This window comes from Onthophagus taurus, chromosome 7 (assembly GCF_036711975.1).
Source record: "Onthophagus taurus isolate NC chromosome 7, IU_Otau_3.0, whole genome shotgun sequence".
NCBI lineage: Eukaryota > Metazoa > Arthropoda > Insecta > Coleoptera > Scarabaeidae > Onthophagus > Onthophagus taurus.
Window position 1 is genome coordinate 36,411,998 of NC_091972.1, and position 16,044 is coordinate 36,428,041.

General features: G+C 33.3%; 1 protein-coding gene across 4 annotated transcripts in view; it reads left to right on the forward strand.

Annotated features, from left to right (window-relative positions):
- Positions 1-15,210, forward strand: part of LOC111428558 (defective proboscis extension response 13) — a 262,116-nt gene extending 246,906 nt beyond the window's left edge. For all 4 annotated transcript variants that reach the window (XM_023064252.2, XM_071197877.1, XM_023064170.2 and 1 more), the window contains one exon: positions 14,052-15,210. In XM_023064252.2, the coding sequence (XP_022920020.1) occupies positions 14,052-14,161 (110 nt within the window). In that variant the 3' untranslated portion in view covers positions 14,162-15,210. The remainder of the gene's footprint in view (positions 1-14,051) is intronic.
- Positions 15,211-16,044: the final 834 nt, after the last annotated feature.

Consider the following 16,044-nt stretch of genomic DNA (forward strand, 5'->3'; position numbering starts at 1 on the left):
CTGCTTTAATAAATTGATTTATATTCCGATATTTACAAAAAATGCTTTCATGTATTCTTTCGATTTATTGTGTAAAGTTTATTCACCATTTCTTATAAACACCATGAACAACAATTCTTTGTGTATCATCAAAACCGTTCTTGATAAAATTTCAAGCTTAATATCTTTTGCCGTTTTTGGTATTTGATATAACCATATTGCTGTATTCTGATAAATTAATATGCCAACCTTCCAGTAAGTTTAGATTATATGACAAAATTTAGAAGTGTTTGACAGTGAGGACAAAAAATTCAACCTGCAATGTATGGTCTAAGCTTATCATGGTTCATAATCAAACATTCTTATTTAGATTTATTTAGAACATTCCAATTGTGTCGGTTAATTGCTTATTAAAATATGTTCTGGTTGAAAAACTAGATCTAAAATTTCGAATAATTTTTCAGTACCCTAATCTACTAAAATAATGCTATCCAAAGTAACCAAAAAGATTAAGATTATATTAAATATATTATCGATATTGTTAATTTAATCTCGAAACTTTTCACCTTAATGAAAAGTAGCTACCAAACGCTGCTATCTGATCCAGAAGTTCTCTATTATTTATTAGGAATTCTAAATTGAACTTCCACTGCTGCAGTTTGTTTGTATGTTAAATGATCGCCAGTTTGTAATTGTTCTCTTAATAATTAATGTTCATATTGGGCTGAAATCGGATTTTCCAGTGAATTAAATTTGTTCTACCTTCGATTGGCGATTTTCTTCAATTAGTTAAAATTTCCATTATTGCTATATAAATTGGTTGCTGATGTATGGTTACTGGTATTATTATTTAAAGTTGGAACTGATTTCAGTATTAAATAAGTATTTCTTTACATGAAATGTTTCTGTTGGCAAAAAAGCTTATTGATGACATAGAACGACATGCGAAGATCCGGTAGCATGTATGGATGATGTTTTCTGGTGACCTTCCAAAAGTATAAATCGGAAACTTGCCATAAATACGTCGTTGCCTTCTTCTCGTATAACGAAATTTGGATTATCGATCGCTCCGAGTTTTGGATTCCTACCAACAATTCAATGCTGAATGCTGATGCTGGAACGATCAATACCTCCTCTTGGGTAGTAAGAAAAACGTTCGGCCAGGAGACGATAAATAATTTCTCTAAGGCGGTTTAAGCGGCGCCTGATTTATCCTTCGGGGCTCTTTTACCGACCATCGGGAAAATTACATTTTAAACACGGTACGAGCGACCAAAAGAAAAAAGGAAACGAATAAGATGAAAGCGCGACCGGTCGAAAAAATATTCATGGGCAATTTCCGCCTAGATGAGAAACGACCTTCCCCCTTGAAACACCCAGAAAATTTCTACCCTTAATACGACAAACTTTATGATGCGGAAAGTGGAGAGTGCGGAGTAGGATAATATTCTCGCTTATTTATATATATTTTTATGTATATTACTTTCGTAATATTATCAAAAATGTTTAAAGTTAAATTAAAAGTAAATTAAAATGGTAGTATAAATTTTAATTTAAAATGGAATAAGTATTTTGAAAACACTTCACTTTAACGTCAACTACTTGCGTATTCATGAACATTATAAACACGGCTTTAGTTGTTTGTATAGCTCAAAGTAACGTCAAAATGAAATGCTTGCAATCATATAGGAGAGTATTATTTCACAACAAATTATTAAATATGTAATATGCGAAATTGAAACAATAATTCAATAAATTACTTATTGTTTACGAAATTTAAATTAACACTAATTAATTTAAAAGCTAATAAAATCGTAATGAGATTTTGAAAATGTTTAACAGATCACCAGAAACTGTTTGGTTATTCAAATAATTAAGTTTTTTTTAATTAATTATTCTGGAACTTTAATTAACTTTAATTTATAATGAAAAGTGTAATCTTTTTAATGTAACAAGCCGTCCTTGTTTATCTTCAAATCTTTTTCATGATCTATCAATATCGTCCTTGATAACTCTATGTATCTTCTGCGGCGCCTCTTTTTTCCCAACATTTTCTCGATCAAGTATTTACATCTCTTTAATCTAAGTTATCTAAACATTATCTGTGATATCTCTCAATATTGTCTGTATATAACAATCTCAAATGTCGATCATGGCTGTCGCTGCTTAAATGTGGAAAGTAGTCCCGAATATTTCTCAACCCTATCCTAGTCAACATCTTTCCCAACTTCAAGCAGTGTCGACGTTGTCATCGCTAAACATTGTCGTTGTTCATAATACTAACCTGGCCTTTAGCATCGCCTTCTCCATCACCTATCAATATCGTCCTTGATATCTCTAGATATATTCGAATTTCGTCTTTGTCTTCCTTTATATCGTATAGAAGATCAAAAGTTGGTGATATCAACATAACATCAATCTTTGTGAATATCATATTAATGATTAGCAATACTGCATATGATGAAAAACACCATATAGTTATTTGTGTCAGGTTAGTAAAGACAATGTATTTATTCGCATTTATTATTTGTTTTGTTATACTAACCAGTTGAATAATGCTATCAAAAAAGGAAATTTAGTTGTGATTAAAAAAATAATATCTTAAGTGATATTACCACGATGGTAAATCCAAATTGTCGTCCTTCATTATGTAGAACAAAAGCAATTAATGATTTACCAAAATCAAATACTCTTAAATAATTACAAGGATTTTTAGGTATGATAAATTTGTATCAACGTTACAGATTCTTGGTTGTTTGTATACTATTTCAAACACTTTACACAAAAATGATCAAAAACACAGATCATTGGTTAAAGGAATATGATCAGTCATTTTTAACTGTGAAATCACTTTTGGAACAATCAGCTATTCCAGCACATCCTTCACCTTCATTGAATTTATCATTAACCACTAATGCTTCGTCTCCAACCATTGGTGCAGTACTTTTCCAAACCATTCATAATTCAACACTACCTATCGCATTCTTTTCTAAAAAGTTTTTTCCATCTCAATTAAAGTATTCTACATTTGACAGATTTTAAGCAATATATTCAGAATTAACTTTTTAAGCACTTCTTGCTTGGACAAAAATCTTGCCTTCGTTGTCAAAAATCAAAAATACATAAACACACAAGATCACCACTTCCAAAATTTACTGTACCGAAAGGTAAATTTGAAAAGATTTGAAAATATAGATTACACGCTTACCAGAAGCTGTTCCTGTAAAAGATATATCAGCAAACACAATCGCTCTCTTGCATCACTATTTTTTCACATTCGGCATTCCACACACCATCATACATGATAGAGGCAGACTATTTGTCTAGAATTTGAGTCTCAAATTTTGACTCAATTTAATAAATTACTTGGATCACAACAGATCCACACTTCATCTTTTCATCCTCAGAGCAATGGCATTTTAGAGAGGTTCCATAGAACTCTCAAAACGTTCATTATAGCCAAATGTAACAACAATCGGTGGTACGAAGCCTCATTCATTCATAAAGCCTTTCGTTCACATAGATTTATTTAAATTTGATTTTGTTTTTCTTAAATTAGAAGGTATGAGAGGCGCTTTGTCCCCTAGATTTGAAGGACCGTTCAAAATACTTAAAAAACATTTTAACATTCTTCTATACGTCTACAACCTGCATTTACTCTAAACAAGGCGTTACATGTTTCTATCGTTAACAAACAAAATGTCAAAAAAGTTTCACTTTTATCTCTTGATTTTGAAACTTTTACCTTTTCCTCTGGTTATTTTCTAAGAGAGGTGGTATCTGTGCTGGTACTACAGCCTACCTTAACCATGTAAATTGTAACTATGTAAATATTATATGTATATTGATGTACACATTTGTTTTGAATATTAAAAAAGTTCTCCAAGTCACAATCATCTCCTCTTCAAAATCCTTCCATAGGTGCTATTAAGAACCCAATACTCCACTGTGATGATGTTGCTTTACACAAATATATGTAGTTACTACAGCCCAATTCGAGTCTTCGGATGCTCTTTTCCAACTTACAGTTCGTAACATGATCTTGGCATGCTGCGGATGCTCATCGTGTTCTATCTTCCTGGCTATCCTTCTAATGTCTTCTTTGGTACTCTTCATTCGACATTCTCTGGACAGACTAGTTTTGCTAGTTGGTATAATTCGTATTTCATGCGCGTTAATGCGCGTTAATACCCTCTAATTTTCGTTGTTCGTGAATGTCTCGGGATTTTAGTATGGGTAGTGTGGCGTAATATGTCTTATTTGCTGCATTTATTATCTTCTTTGTTTCGTCATTGTCATCTGATATGTAATCGATTATCTCATCTCAAAGTGGTATTCGTCTATTATAATGTTTCATCATATCGAATTAATTGGTTTTTCTCATTAAATTCCAGCCTCAATGATTTTCACAGAGTAATTTGTGTCCCTTTTACTTAAAGAGTTCTGCTGCTCCTGGCGCTTTTTCGTTTTTTGCGATTTCAGTTTAACTTGCCTATTCATTTCGTTTAATAGCTCATGGAAGTAGTTTTTCCACCCTTGTTTGAAGTAATTGACTTCTCGGGAGGAAGCCTCGGGTCATTGACTTTAAAATCTTGTTCTGCTATCAGTATGATGTCATTCATATGTTTTCTTTTCTTTATTCTCACCATCCTGTTGGCTTGTCTTCTCAATTCCTGATATATATTATATTTTCTCTCTTGTTGGTCTCTGTGTATATTTGATTCTAGCTTCGTTTCTCCATTCTATCACTTCGCGACAATCCTTGTCAAAGCAGCCGTTTCTATTCCACCAGGATTAAATCGTCTTCTAATTTCAGCGTTTGTAACATTCAAAATCTGCTCCTTTCTACAACTAATGAAGTTAATTACAACTATTGTTTTACGGAAGATAATTCCTGGTACACACCTAGTAGAGTGAGGAATATTAAAATAGAATGAGAATACTTCAGTGTACCATTTTATGTTGTTCAGAAGTTCCATCTATAAATGATCCATAGGTTCCATAAAACAATGTATTATACATTAAGTTCTCCAACCTCTCCTAATATCGATTCAGTAACACTTTTAATTCATACGATTTTATACACATTTCTCCTTCTCATTTCCTGCATCTACGTACAAAACCTTCTTTTCTTACCAATTTCCATGGGTTTATGTTTTAGCGGTTTATATCACATTCTGTAAAATTTTATGATCGATCTCGACCGCAAACGATCTCAAATACAAATTGAATAGGGTAACATTTTTTTTATGGAACAGAAAGGAATCTACTTTACAAAAACTATGGGATAGAAAACGGAGATCAATCACTAGATTCAAAGGGAGTGAAATTTTCTTTCAATATTACAAAATTATATATTGGTAGTTGCCCAAATTAACATGTTGTAAAAGTGTTTGTCAAGTTAAAGTGGAGATTGAAAAGGTTTTAATAGATATGTTCGCAGAATTAATTGCTTGCTGGTTTGAACAATGGTTTAAATGCGCGTATGTGATTGTGTATCGATTGGAAATCGTTCCAAATTGAATGCTCCCTGAATCATTATTACGACTGTATACGCGAATAACTTGATACTTTTCAGCTTCAACTTAACATCTAGATTATAAATTTGGAAATAATCGAAAATAAGTCGCATAGAAATAGTAAGTGAAGAATATAAATTATATTGCATTTTTTTTAACAGAATGGATAAATTACAAAACCATTTAAAAAAATTAAATTCTAGTTTTGGGATCTTTAATAAAACTAAACCCGCTGAGACGAAACTTTATTTAATTCACAAGAAAAAGTTAGGATAGTTTTGAGCGCGCGTTAAGACCCCGAGGATATCGCAAGGTTTGTTCTTTTTGCTGCATAAAATAGAGAGTGCCGTCCAATATAGAATTTATTAAAACGAAGTTTCAATAATGGTTCCGGGACGACCACGGGTGGCTCAACGCCTCCAATCCACCGGAAGCCGTTAACTCGACACCGCCCCTTAATAAGAAAACTTGAGGCCCCCGGCACAGATGGATATCGGTTGGATATTGCCCGTTTACTTTGTTTTACTGCACTCTTTATCAGCCGGCAAACCCCAAGAATTGCCGTCGACCTCCGGAGATAACGTCTCTATCCCAAAGTTATGTCCCAAGGATAAAAACGGTAGCTCTAAACTCTAAAGATTTCTCAGTAAATTATATGAAGTCTAACAATTTTATATTAAAAATACACAATAAATTAAACATTCAAATTTTCTTAGTGTGAATAAAATGTATGAGCATTTATTTAAAATGCTAACGTGGAAAGATAAAGTACAGAAATTCTCCATACGTTCGTAAAATTACCACAGAGAACACCAACGTTATCAAATACTCTAACGAGCCGCTATCTCCGCAATGTATTTCTCGTAAAGCAGCTTGATGATTTGCATATCGTGTTGGCGGAAGCCCGCACAACGTTTACCATTAGATTGGGGACCGCAAGTATGAGTGACATATCTGGTTTCCATGCGAATTTAACACACCGTATCACCAAACTTGTACCTCACACAAAAAGTTTTAACCAACTTTTTAAAAGGAATATCACGCATTTATTTCAACAAGGTCAATTCATTAAGATCGTTCAAAATGTCTGCTTTAAATTCATCGCAGGTAGAAGTTTATAACTCCCCTGTTTGCCGAGCCTAATTGCTCCTTTCTGCCCCTTCTATTGTTTCTACATTAATTTTCTCCTCAGGGCTAGTCGACAAGAAGAAAATTGGTTTCGTGGTTTATCTGCGCCGGATCAAAATCCCTAAATACCACGGCTGCCCAGTAATTTCGTTCCCGGAAAGTTTAGAAAAGGGAATTTTCAAGAAGGCGAAAACTGAAGAGCAAAGTCGTGTTTACTTCTCAACAGTCTCATTTTTAAAATATAAATATAAGAAGGATTATAGTTTGACGTTAATTCATATTAGAATTAATATAACTTTTAAAATTATGCATAAAAAATTTTTATACTGAAACCTGAAAGTGGCGCCCAACGAACCAGCAACTATCCCGACGTGTTACAATTCTTTTTCGCGAAATTCATTCGTCACACCCGGTTCGTACGTGTTCGTACACGTACGGGACGTCTAAATCATTTCCGGACGAAACACCGTACCCTGCAAAAAAAAACGGCTTTGGTCCCCATTTATTGTTTCGCTGTCGCGAATTCATTCCGCGGTGCCGACGGTTGAAGGTAAATAAATATCCGCGGCTGCACAACAATTTAACACGTACGGTTGCAATGAATCACCCTCGGCCCTGTAACGCTTCTGGTGTCTCGCAAACCGAATTGATATTAGCAACCTTCAACACCACCCAGACTTGGAGGTTGTGGATGTGGGTCGATGCCATTCAAATGTAGAACGATTTTTTTTGCTTCGTTTGGGTAGACGGAACCGTCGGGAAAGTTGAAAGGAAATTCTCATTTTGAATTCTATTCACGTAACCAAGAATCTTAGCGATAAGATATAAATATCAAACGTGTTCTAGTTGAATAAGTTTGTATTTGTTTTATATACATATAGTATATAAGAGTATTGAATTTAATGAACAATCTTTAGAGAAGCATACCTTAAGATTTCATCTAATTATTAAAAACATCGACTGGTTGAGAAAGGCAAGAATGTTGTATTGGAGGAATATGACTATTTGAAGCAAATCAACCAAACCAGGATGAGAAATTTGGATAAAGTAAATCCTATCAAATGTGAATCAGTTTAAAAAAATCTTCCGTTTCATTCTTACTTTAGCTCTTACCTCTACAAGCACAAGAAAAATGAAAATGAAGGGATGAAAGGCAATGAGAAAAGCAGAAAGATTCATTATCGATGATGGAGTGTTAAAAGAGGTTAAAAGGCATGTGGGGTTTACGACAAAAAGGCTTTAAATAATTGCTCGAAGAAAAAGGGTCCTGAAAAGTTCTGGAAACTTTGCGAGAGAGATAATTTGTAATGTTGAAAGAAAAGAAAAACGTTAAATGAAATACATTGAGATGATTTGAAATAAATTTATTAAGAAGAAATGAATAATATGCAAAGAGGTAGCTTTGTATATTTGTTATATGAAACCTTAGCAAAGTTTTTTCCAGCCTATCTTCAATGTTTTTGGAAAAACTTCGTTCTTTAGGATTTAAATGTTTTTAGAATATCTTAAACCGCTAAGTTACAGTAAACTAGTCATATTTGAACGCAATTTGAAGCCAGAATCTTAGTCCATAAGGTTGGCTACCGAGTTTTCGGGTACGTTTAAACAAAATTTATAAACAGCAGACGTTCAATTTACAATTGGCAGCAGCGTTTAGAGCAAGCATAAGTGATAACCGATCTTTAACTGACAGAGATATTAAAAAGCCCTCCAAAGAAAATAGTATACATCATAGCATATAAAACATGTTCTTTATCTTCAGAGGAAAGAATTACCGAACTAGAATACGAGCTAGAAAGCGTAAAATGAGATAAAACAAAAATCCGGGCATAGTTTCTACCACATGGGAGATGCCAACATATCCCTGGGAAGAACCGGCTTTATTACACACAAACGCCTAAAGATACGCGTAGAGATACATGTTAATAAGTAGAAATAACAAAGGCAATGGAGGAAACCGTTAAATGTGGAGAGCTTCCAAACATTTATTGCCTACAGTCCAAATCTGCCGAACATTGAAGATAACATTAATTACCTAAATGGTAAGATATGCGAAGATGAGAAACTTAGACAAAGTACCAGGCAAATGATACTGAAGAGAAATAATAAGTGGAGAGTACACTGGAGTGGATGAAATGCGACAAATAAATAAGCAAATATCCAAGGTAGTTAGATCTAACATTTGAAAATACAATGAAGAACAAATAAAACAGCCTAAGGTAAGTAATCAAAGTCAGAAACAAAAACAGATATTTAACAACAAGAAGAGGTGAGATCATAGAAGCATCATAGGAGAAGAGGAACCAGAAATACTTACTTGAAAAACGGGCATTGTCAACCAAGGATCGGAAGCACTGCCAGGTATCACAATAGATGAAATAACTTTAGCCCTAATAAAAACTAAGAACAACACCTCTCCAGGCGAAGATGGTGTAGTCGCTGACGCAATTAAATTGCAGTTGTATGCCTACTAACGAAAATAAATAACTTCTTCTATATGTCTTTTTCTAACAGTACAGTATTAAACAGATGACAAAAAGCTGAGGTCATACTGTTCTATAAGAAAAGAAACCCTCACGAATTAGAAAATTATAGATCAATAAGGCTTCTCAGTTACTTATATAAACTCCTCACGACAATACTAACAACTAGCCTTGAAAACAAATTTGACTTCTACCACCCGATAGAACAAGCGGGATTTCGAAGAGGATTTGGAACGAACGATCACTTACATAGCACCAACATGATAATCGAAAAAACCATCGAGTGCAATGGGCCACTTGTTATGGCTTTTGCGGATTTCTATAAAGCCTTTGATACAGTACGGTTTTAAGTCATTTTGAACGCACTTTCTTCAAATATGTCCTCTCCAGTATGATCACGTCAACTTCGCAGACGATATAGTTTTGTTCTCCAACAATCTTAAGGAGATAGACATAATGCTGCGTGATCTCCACCGAGTAGATGCCAGTGCAGGACTCAAAATCAACAAATGCAAAATACATGACGAACCTAGTTTCTAATAACAACTTCAGCATTAAAGATAATGATGTGGACCTCGTAGAAAAGTACATATACCTCGGGCACGTAATAAAGATTTCGAGAGACAAACAAACAGCGAATTAAAGAACAAATGCAGCTAATGGCAAAACATTTGACCAATGCGAATTATGAAACAGAGTAAAATGAAGAAGTCAATGGTTGGTGCTTCGCTCTGCGGCTGAGTGACTAACGAGGATCTAAGAAGAAGGACGTGAGTTACTGATTACTCGAATTACACAACTCAAATGGAATTGGGCAAGGCACATGCCCCGTTTGAAGGATAGAAGCTGGACAAAGACACTGGTCGAGTGGAGACCGACAATGGATAATAAAAGTAGCGAAAGACCACCCACACGCTGGACTGACGATATCAAAATTCGAAATGCCGTATTTGCCTGAATATAAGGCGACCTCCAATATAAGGCGACCACTACATTTTCGTATTTTTGAAAAAAAATGCTGTATTTACTCGAATATAAGGGGTCGCCTACTTTTTGGAGCGACATTTTCACCAAATATCCAAAAGGATATTGAAAATATGAAAAACTCGCGCATATAAGGCGACCGACTTATATACACAAATTTATTATACTTACCTTAATGTCATTTATAAATATAATGTATGTGGCATACTATTAAGAAAACATTGGTAAGTTTCAGAATATGTACTTTACTAATAGTAAGTAAAAGTGTTGTCAAATATACTGAATAACAACACATATCTAGTTATCATTCATTTCACATACGTCTTCCACATCACTTTCTTCAGTACTCGATTCATCACTACTAGCCCTAGTAGCTTGGTCTTGCTGCATATCATACCAGAGGACATCATTGTCAGCACTTTCTAAATCATTTAAAACACAACATTTTTTAAATCCCTTAATAGCATTGAAATTTGTGGTTTTTTTATTTTTCCACTGGGAGTAAGTGGATGATCATTTCACTGAAGTCAATTTGAAAACAGTTTCTTTAAGTGACCCTTAAAGAGTTTATTGACTACAACGTCTAAAACCTGCAGTTGTGAAGTCATACCACCAGAAATAATGACTACATCTGTATTTTGCTTCTTAATTTCTTCCCGCACTTGTTGTGTAAGGTGACCCCGAAAAGCATCCAATATAAGCATTGCTCTCTCCCCATCATTCCTTTGTTGATCTGCCCAAACACATCTTATCGAATCTATAACCAGTGCTTGATCCATCCATCCTTTCTCTTGTACCCTAATTATAATTCCATCTGGAAATTTGTCCGTACCACATAAAGAGGAAGTTTTGTTCCGTCAGCAAGTACTACTAACATAATTTCATTTCCTGTTGTTTTGATTAGAACAGATTTGAATATTTAATATTATAATTTGATAATTTGAAACCATATGAAAATATACTGATGTTTGATCCGCATTACATATCAAGTTTAAAGGATATTTGTGCTGTTTTCTTAAGTTTATTACATAACGTTGATATTCAATTAGTTTTTCCTCAAAATTTTTAGGAAGTTTTTGGGCTAACGTTGTACGACGTTGCAAACATAATCTACTCCTAACCATCATTCTTCTGCACCATTCATAACTTGCCTTAAATATAATAATAATAATAAATTTATTTAATACAAAAATTAATACTTTATTTCTATAAATACAAAAAAGCATAGAAAACGTCACAAAGAAAAAATTCACAATATTACATCACTGGTAAATTTACAGCAAAAAAATTCGTTAACTGTATACAGTGTTTTTTCCAAAAGATAACGCTTTAGATAATTTTTTAAACACATAGACGATTTATTTTATACTATTAGGTTTAATTTTTTTACTATTAGGTATGTGGTTGTATACTTTAACACAAAAATGAACAGTACTTTTTTGCACTTTGGCATACTGTGTTTTTGGTGGCAGTAAGTAATAATTTTCCATACCCCTTGTTCCATATCCATGTTGCTGTTCATATTTTAAAAAGAAAGTATAATTTTTCTTTACAAACATTGCTGATTCAAGAATTATTATAGATGGTAGTGTTAGAATTTTATGATACTTAAAAACGGGTTTACATGATTCTCTCATTGGGAGACCAAAAACTGTTCTCACGGATTTTTTTTTGAGCAATGAAAACGCGCCTAATTTCAACTGAGTGTCCCAAGAAAATACCGTCCCTGAGTCGCGATTCTACACGCGCATTAACTGAGTAATTGTTTTCAACACAAAACACACAGGATTTATCTTGATGGCCAGATCATTGATGTGGTACTTCGATGACAGATTCGAGTCAATCCTCACTCCCAAAAACGTATAGTTTGAGAGATATTGCTTTTAGCTATTTCTTGAGCCGATTGAATTGTGTCTCTTGTTAGTGGAAATCCTTGTTCACGCATTTCCTTTACAAAATCAACAACAATTTCATCAATTTCTAAAAATCGACCTTTTTTGGATCCTCGAAAGGATTCTCGTGTTGAGTGAGCATTCAAAAGATTTTCTTTTTGTAATCGCCAACGTCTAATATTGGTTTCTGTTGTACCATACTTTTTAGCGGCTGCACAATAGTTTGTTTTTTCTGCTTCACAAATAGCCATAATTTTAAAATTGGCATCATAGCTTTTTCGGATATTTTTATCTATTTGACCTTTTGACGTACTCCGTTTTTCAACTCGATCGCACATAACTGATGCGGCACTCTCAACAAGTCTAATCCGTACAAGAGTTTGCTAACGAATAACAAAAGCGCGCCTTATCTACCCAACTTCACATCGGCCGTAAGCATTTAGGGGCTTCCCCTATTTACATAAGTAGCAGACTGGAAGCGAATCACACTCTTTGAGCCCGCTTACGCTTGCTTCTGTGCTAACACATCATTTTTAATTTGTCGGTAAAATTCCGAATATAAGGCGAGTGGTAATTTTGAGCCTAATTCTCTTGAAAAAAACCTCGCCTTATATTCGGGCAAATACTGTAGAACGCGCAGGATAGAGAGAACTAGATAAAAATGACGGAGGTCTATGTGCAGCAGTGGATGTTAATGGCTGGACGATGAGGATGATGACGATATAGTATTTTGGCCTAATAGGCAATTGATCAACTCTCAATAAAGAACTTTCACAGAATGAAGGAGGAAATTTTAGGATTCAATCTGCTATTGAGCGAAATAAGGGAATAGCCGACAAAAAATGACGGACAAGTTGGTAATTACGTATCTCCAAATTTACATAAGTCGGGGTGTTACCGAATTTCTTTCTTATTGTGTATTTCTCGCTCGTCCAAAGTATTAGTTCACATTTCAATCATACATTGTCGGTAAGTCGTAATATTCTTGTTTCTCTGTCTTTACTACTATCTATATTTTTTGTACTTTTTCTCTTTGTATTTATTTATTTTTGTGAGGCAATAAAGCGATTATTATTATTATTATTATCATCAAATTGCAGACACCATAAAATTATCATAACACGTCCAATATACATTTTTTCACACCTTCTTTGTCCAATATTTATTTCAATAAGTCTTTGACGTGGATTCTGTTAGGATCCGAAACTTTTCTTAAATAATCCCTAAGCATTGAATTTACTACATTAATTTAATATTTTACTACTTAAAAGTTTATTACTTTATCTTGTTTGTTTTGATTCGGTTGTTATTCGTTTCCAAAATCGGTTTATTTGTTTTCTCACAGTTCTCTCCAGTTAAGCTTAATACGAAAGAATAACTTATTTGTAATAATTTAAAAACCTTTTAATTCACAATTACAAAAATTATCCATTCAAAAAAATCGTGGGTCATAAATCACCCATAAAACCCGCTTCGCAAACATACACTCCATTCGATCCTATCTCTCTAATTAAGTGCGAAATTTAGCGACGATAAAAAAAGTTTAGCAGAAGCGCAAAAATTAATTGTGCCATAAATTACTATTACCACATCCGGTTTTTTAACTCCCTCCTATTCCCGGATGACAATTTAAACGAACGGGGACGTTTTCGAAAAAAAAAACCCATGTTAATCCGCGTTCGCACCCGCCTTTATTAGTAACTCTCGGTTAGAAAGTCCTATTCCGCCCTACCAGTAAATCACGCTTAATCACGATACGATCGGGAGTAAAACCGCACGCGAAGAGAGAGAATGATTGTCAATTCTAAATCAAGAGAAGGAGGTGATGGGACGATTGTTAACATTTCTCGTTATAACGTAGGACGACGAGAAATTGAGGACAATGAGATCAACGATCGACGACCCCAACTTCGTGTTTATCTATTTCAGCGACCTCTGACAAGTCTTTAATCAATGTTTTTGTGTCTGATTCAATAAGGGGGTAATTTTGTAGTACCCCTTTAATGAGTCTGTATAATTTGATGTTAAGGGTTTTATACGTCGTAATTAATTTTTTTTTGTTTTAGGTGAAAATCCAGCAGCGATGCAACACGGAGGACGAGGATTATCCTGGTTACAATGCAGTCCCTCGTCGTGGTTGATGATCTTAACTTTCTCCACACTGTTTTTGTCCTAGTTTTTTCGTCAATAATAAGGACGTCGATACGGATGTTTCGATAAAGAGAAGAATTAAATAAAAAAGATAAAAGTAAAGTTTCCAAAAAATTAAAAAATAAAATATCATAAAAATTCCTTAATAAAATGAACTGAATACCAGCAATCGTATAATAATTAATAAAACGTATAAATTAAAAAAATCTTTATATTGGGGCCGTTTAAAATAGAATGAAATGAAACGTGTTTTTGTGTTGGTGTCCATGACGATTTTTAAATATAAATTAATTTAAGATTTAAAAAGTGAATGGGATCTCGTCGAACCTCAGTGATTTGATAGTAACAATAAGTAAAGGGGATTAATATCTTGTAAACTACACGTGATATATATAAAAAAAGAACTTTTATTCATTAGGAATTTTATAAATTACAAACAGAAATAAATATGAAACGGTTACAAATATTTATTAATATAAAAATGTGAGCGTTGAGTTTATCTTTTAAATAAAAAGTTTGAGTGTTGTTGAATTTGATATTATATTACTTGTTATCATTCCTTAAACTAAATGTAATCGTCTTATTGTAAATCATTTATTTTCGATTGTTTTATTTTTTATTATACTGAGATTTAGTTTTAGAAAAAATTCAACGATGTTCAAACTAACTTTGAATGAGCGTTATTTAGATACAAAATAAAGAAAAAATAAAACAAAATCGTACATGTGTATGTTCATCTTTTCAAAATAATCCTCATGTTTATTAATCTCAAGCACATTCCATCACGTTTCGTTCTGTTTTATGAAATAAAAAGTCTAGTAACAATAATGTAACATAGTTGGAAGATAATATTAAATATAAATTTTTGGGGAAATATGCATTAAAAAATGAACGGATTTGTTTTCGTAATCGATACTAAATAATACTCGGATTTTTGTCACATTTTTATGGATCGTTTTGTCTCAAATACTTGGGTAGAATGTATTCGAAAAGCTGTTATTATATCGTCTAATTATTATCATCATGTACATGTATTATAAAATATTTATTTAATAAAATGTAAATAAATACAGATTTATGATGTTTTTTTCAACAATATTTACACTTACACAAAATTGCTTAAACAAACTGGAACTGTAAATTAATTTTATATTGCCCATCGATTATGTTTATAAGATTATGGGGAGAAAACTGAGGAATACTGTACAAGCTCTACAGCAACGAATTGCAGTTTATTTGAGTCATGGCGCTTCCAAAGAAAATCGCTAGAATCTGTGCCACAAAGAGTGAAGCATTCCTCCTTATTAATAACGTTTCTGTCAAATTAGATCAAAATATTCTTAATCCATCATTTAGTCATTTATTATGATCAACAATATTTACAAATTTTGACATGTGCGATATATTGCAGGATTATTCGCTATTGCTGCAAAGCAAATTCTGACAGTTTTTGTTGCAACTCACAAGCTTGGAATGTTATGACAATTTAGGATTTAATCGCGTACGCTAAGCGTCACAATACATGTTAAATTGCCTTTTAGGGATTCTAGGGAAGAGAAGTAAAACTATATTTATTGTTTAATTATTTTTCATTGTCAAAATTTGATCTAACATTATTTTATATTCTTCTTCTTTCGTTTACTTGTATATTTATGATTTCATTTTCTCGTTAAGTGCATAATATTGTGCAGCTAATCTTGTGGTTTTCCTATATATTATTAACATTCTCTTTTTTTCTAAACTGGCTTTCCAGATGTAATTTTTTCTTTGTACTGTTTTCTTATTTGCTATCAGCATTATACCGTCAGATTTAAGCAATATGCTCAAAACTGTTCCGACATGTCCTATCAATGGGCTGCGGAAGACATAAGCACTGATATTGTGCTACCAATGCCATCAGATTTGACG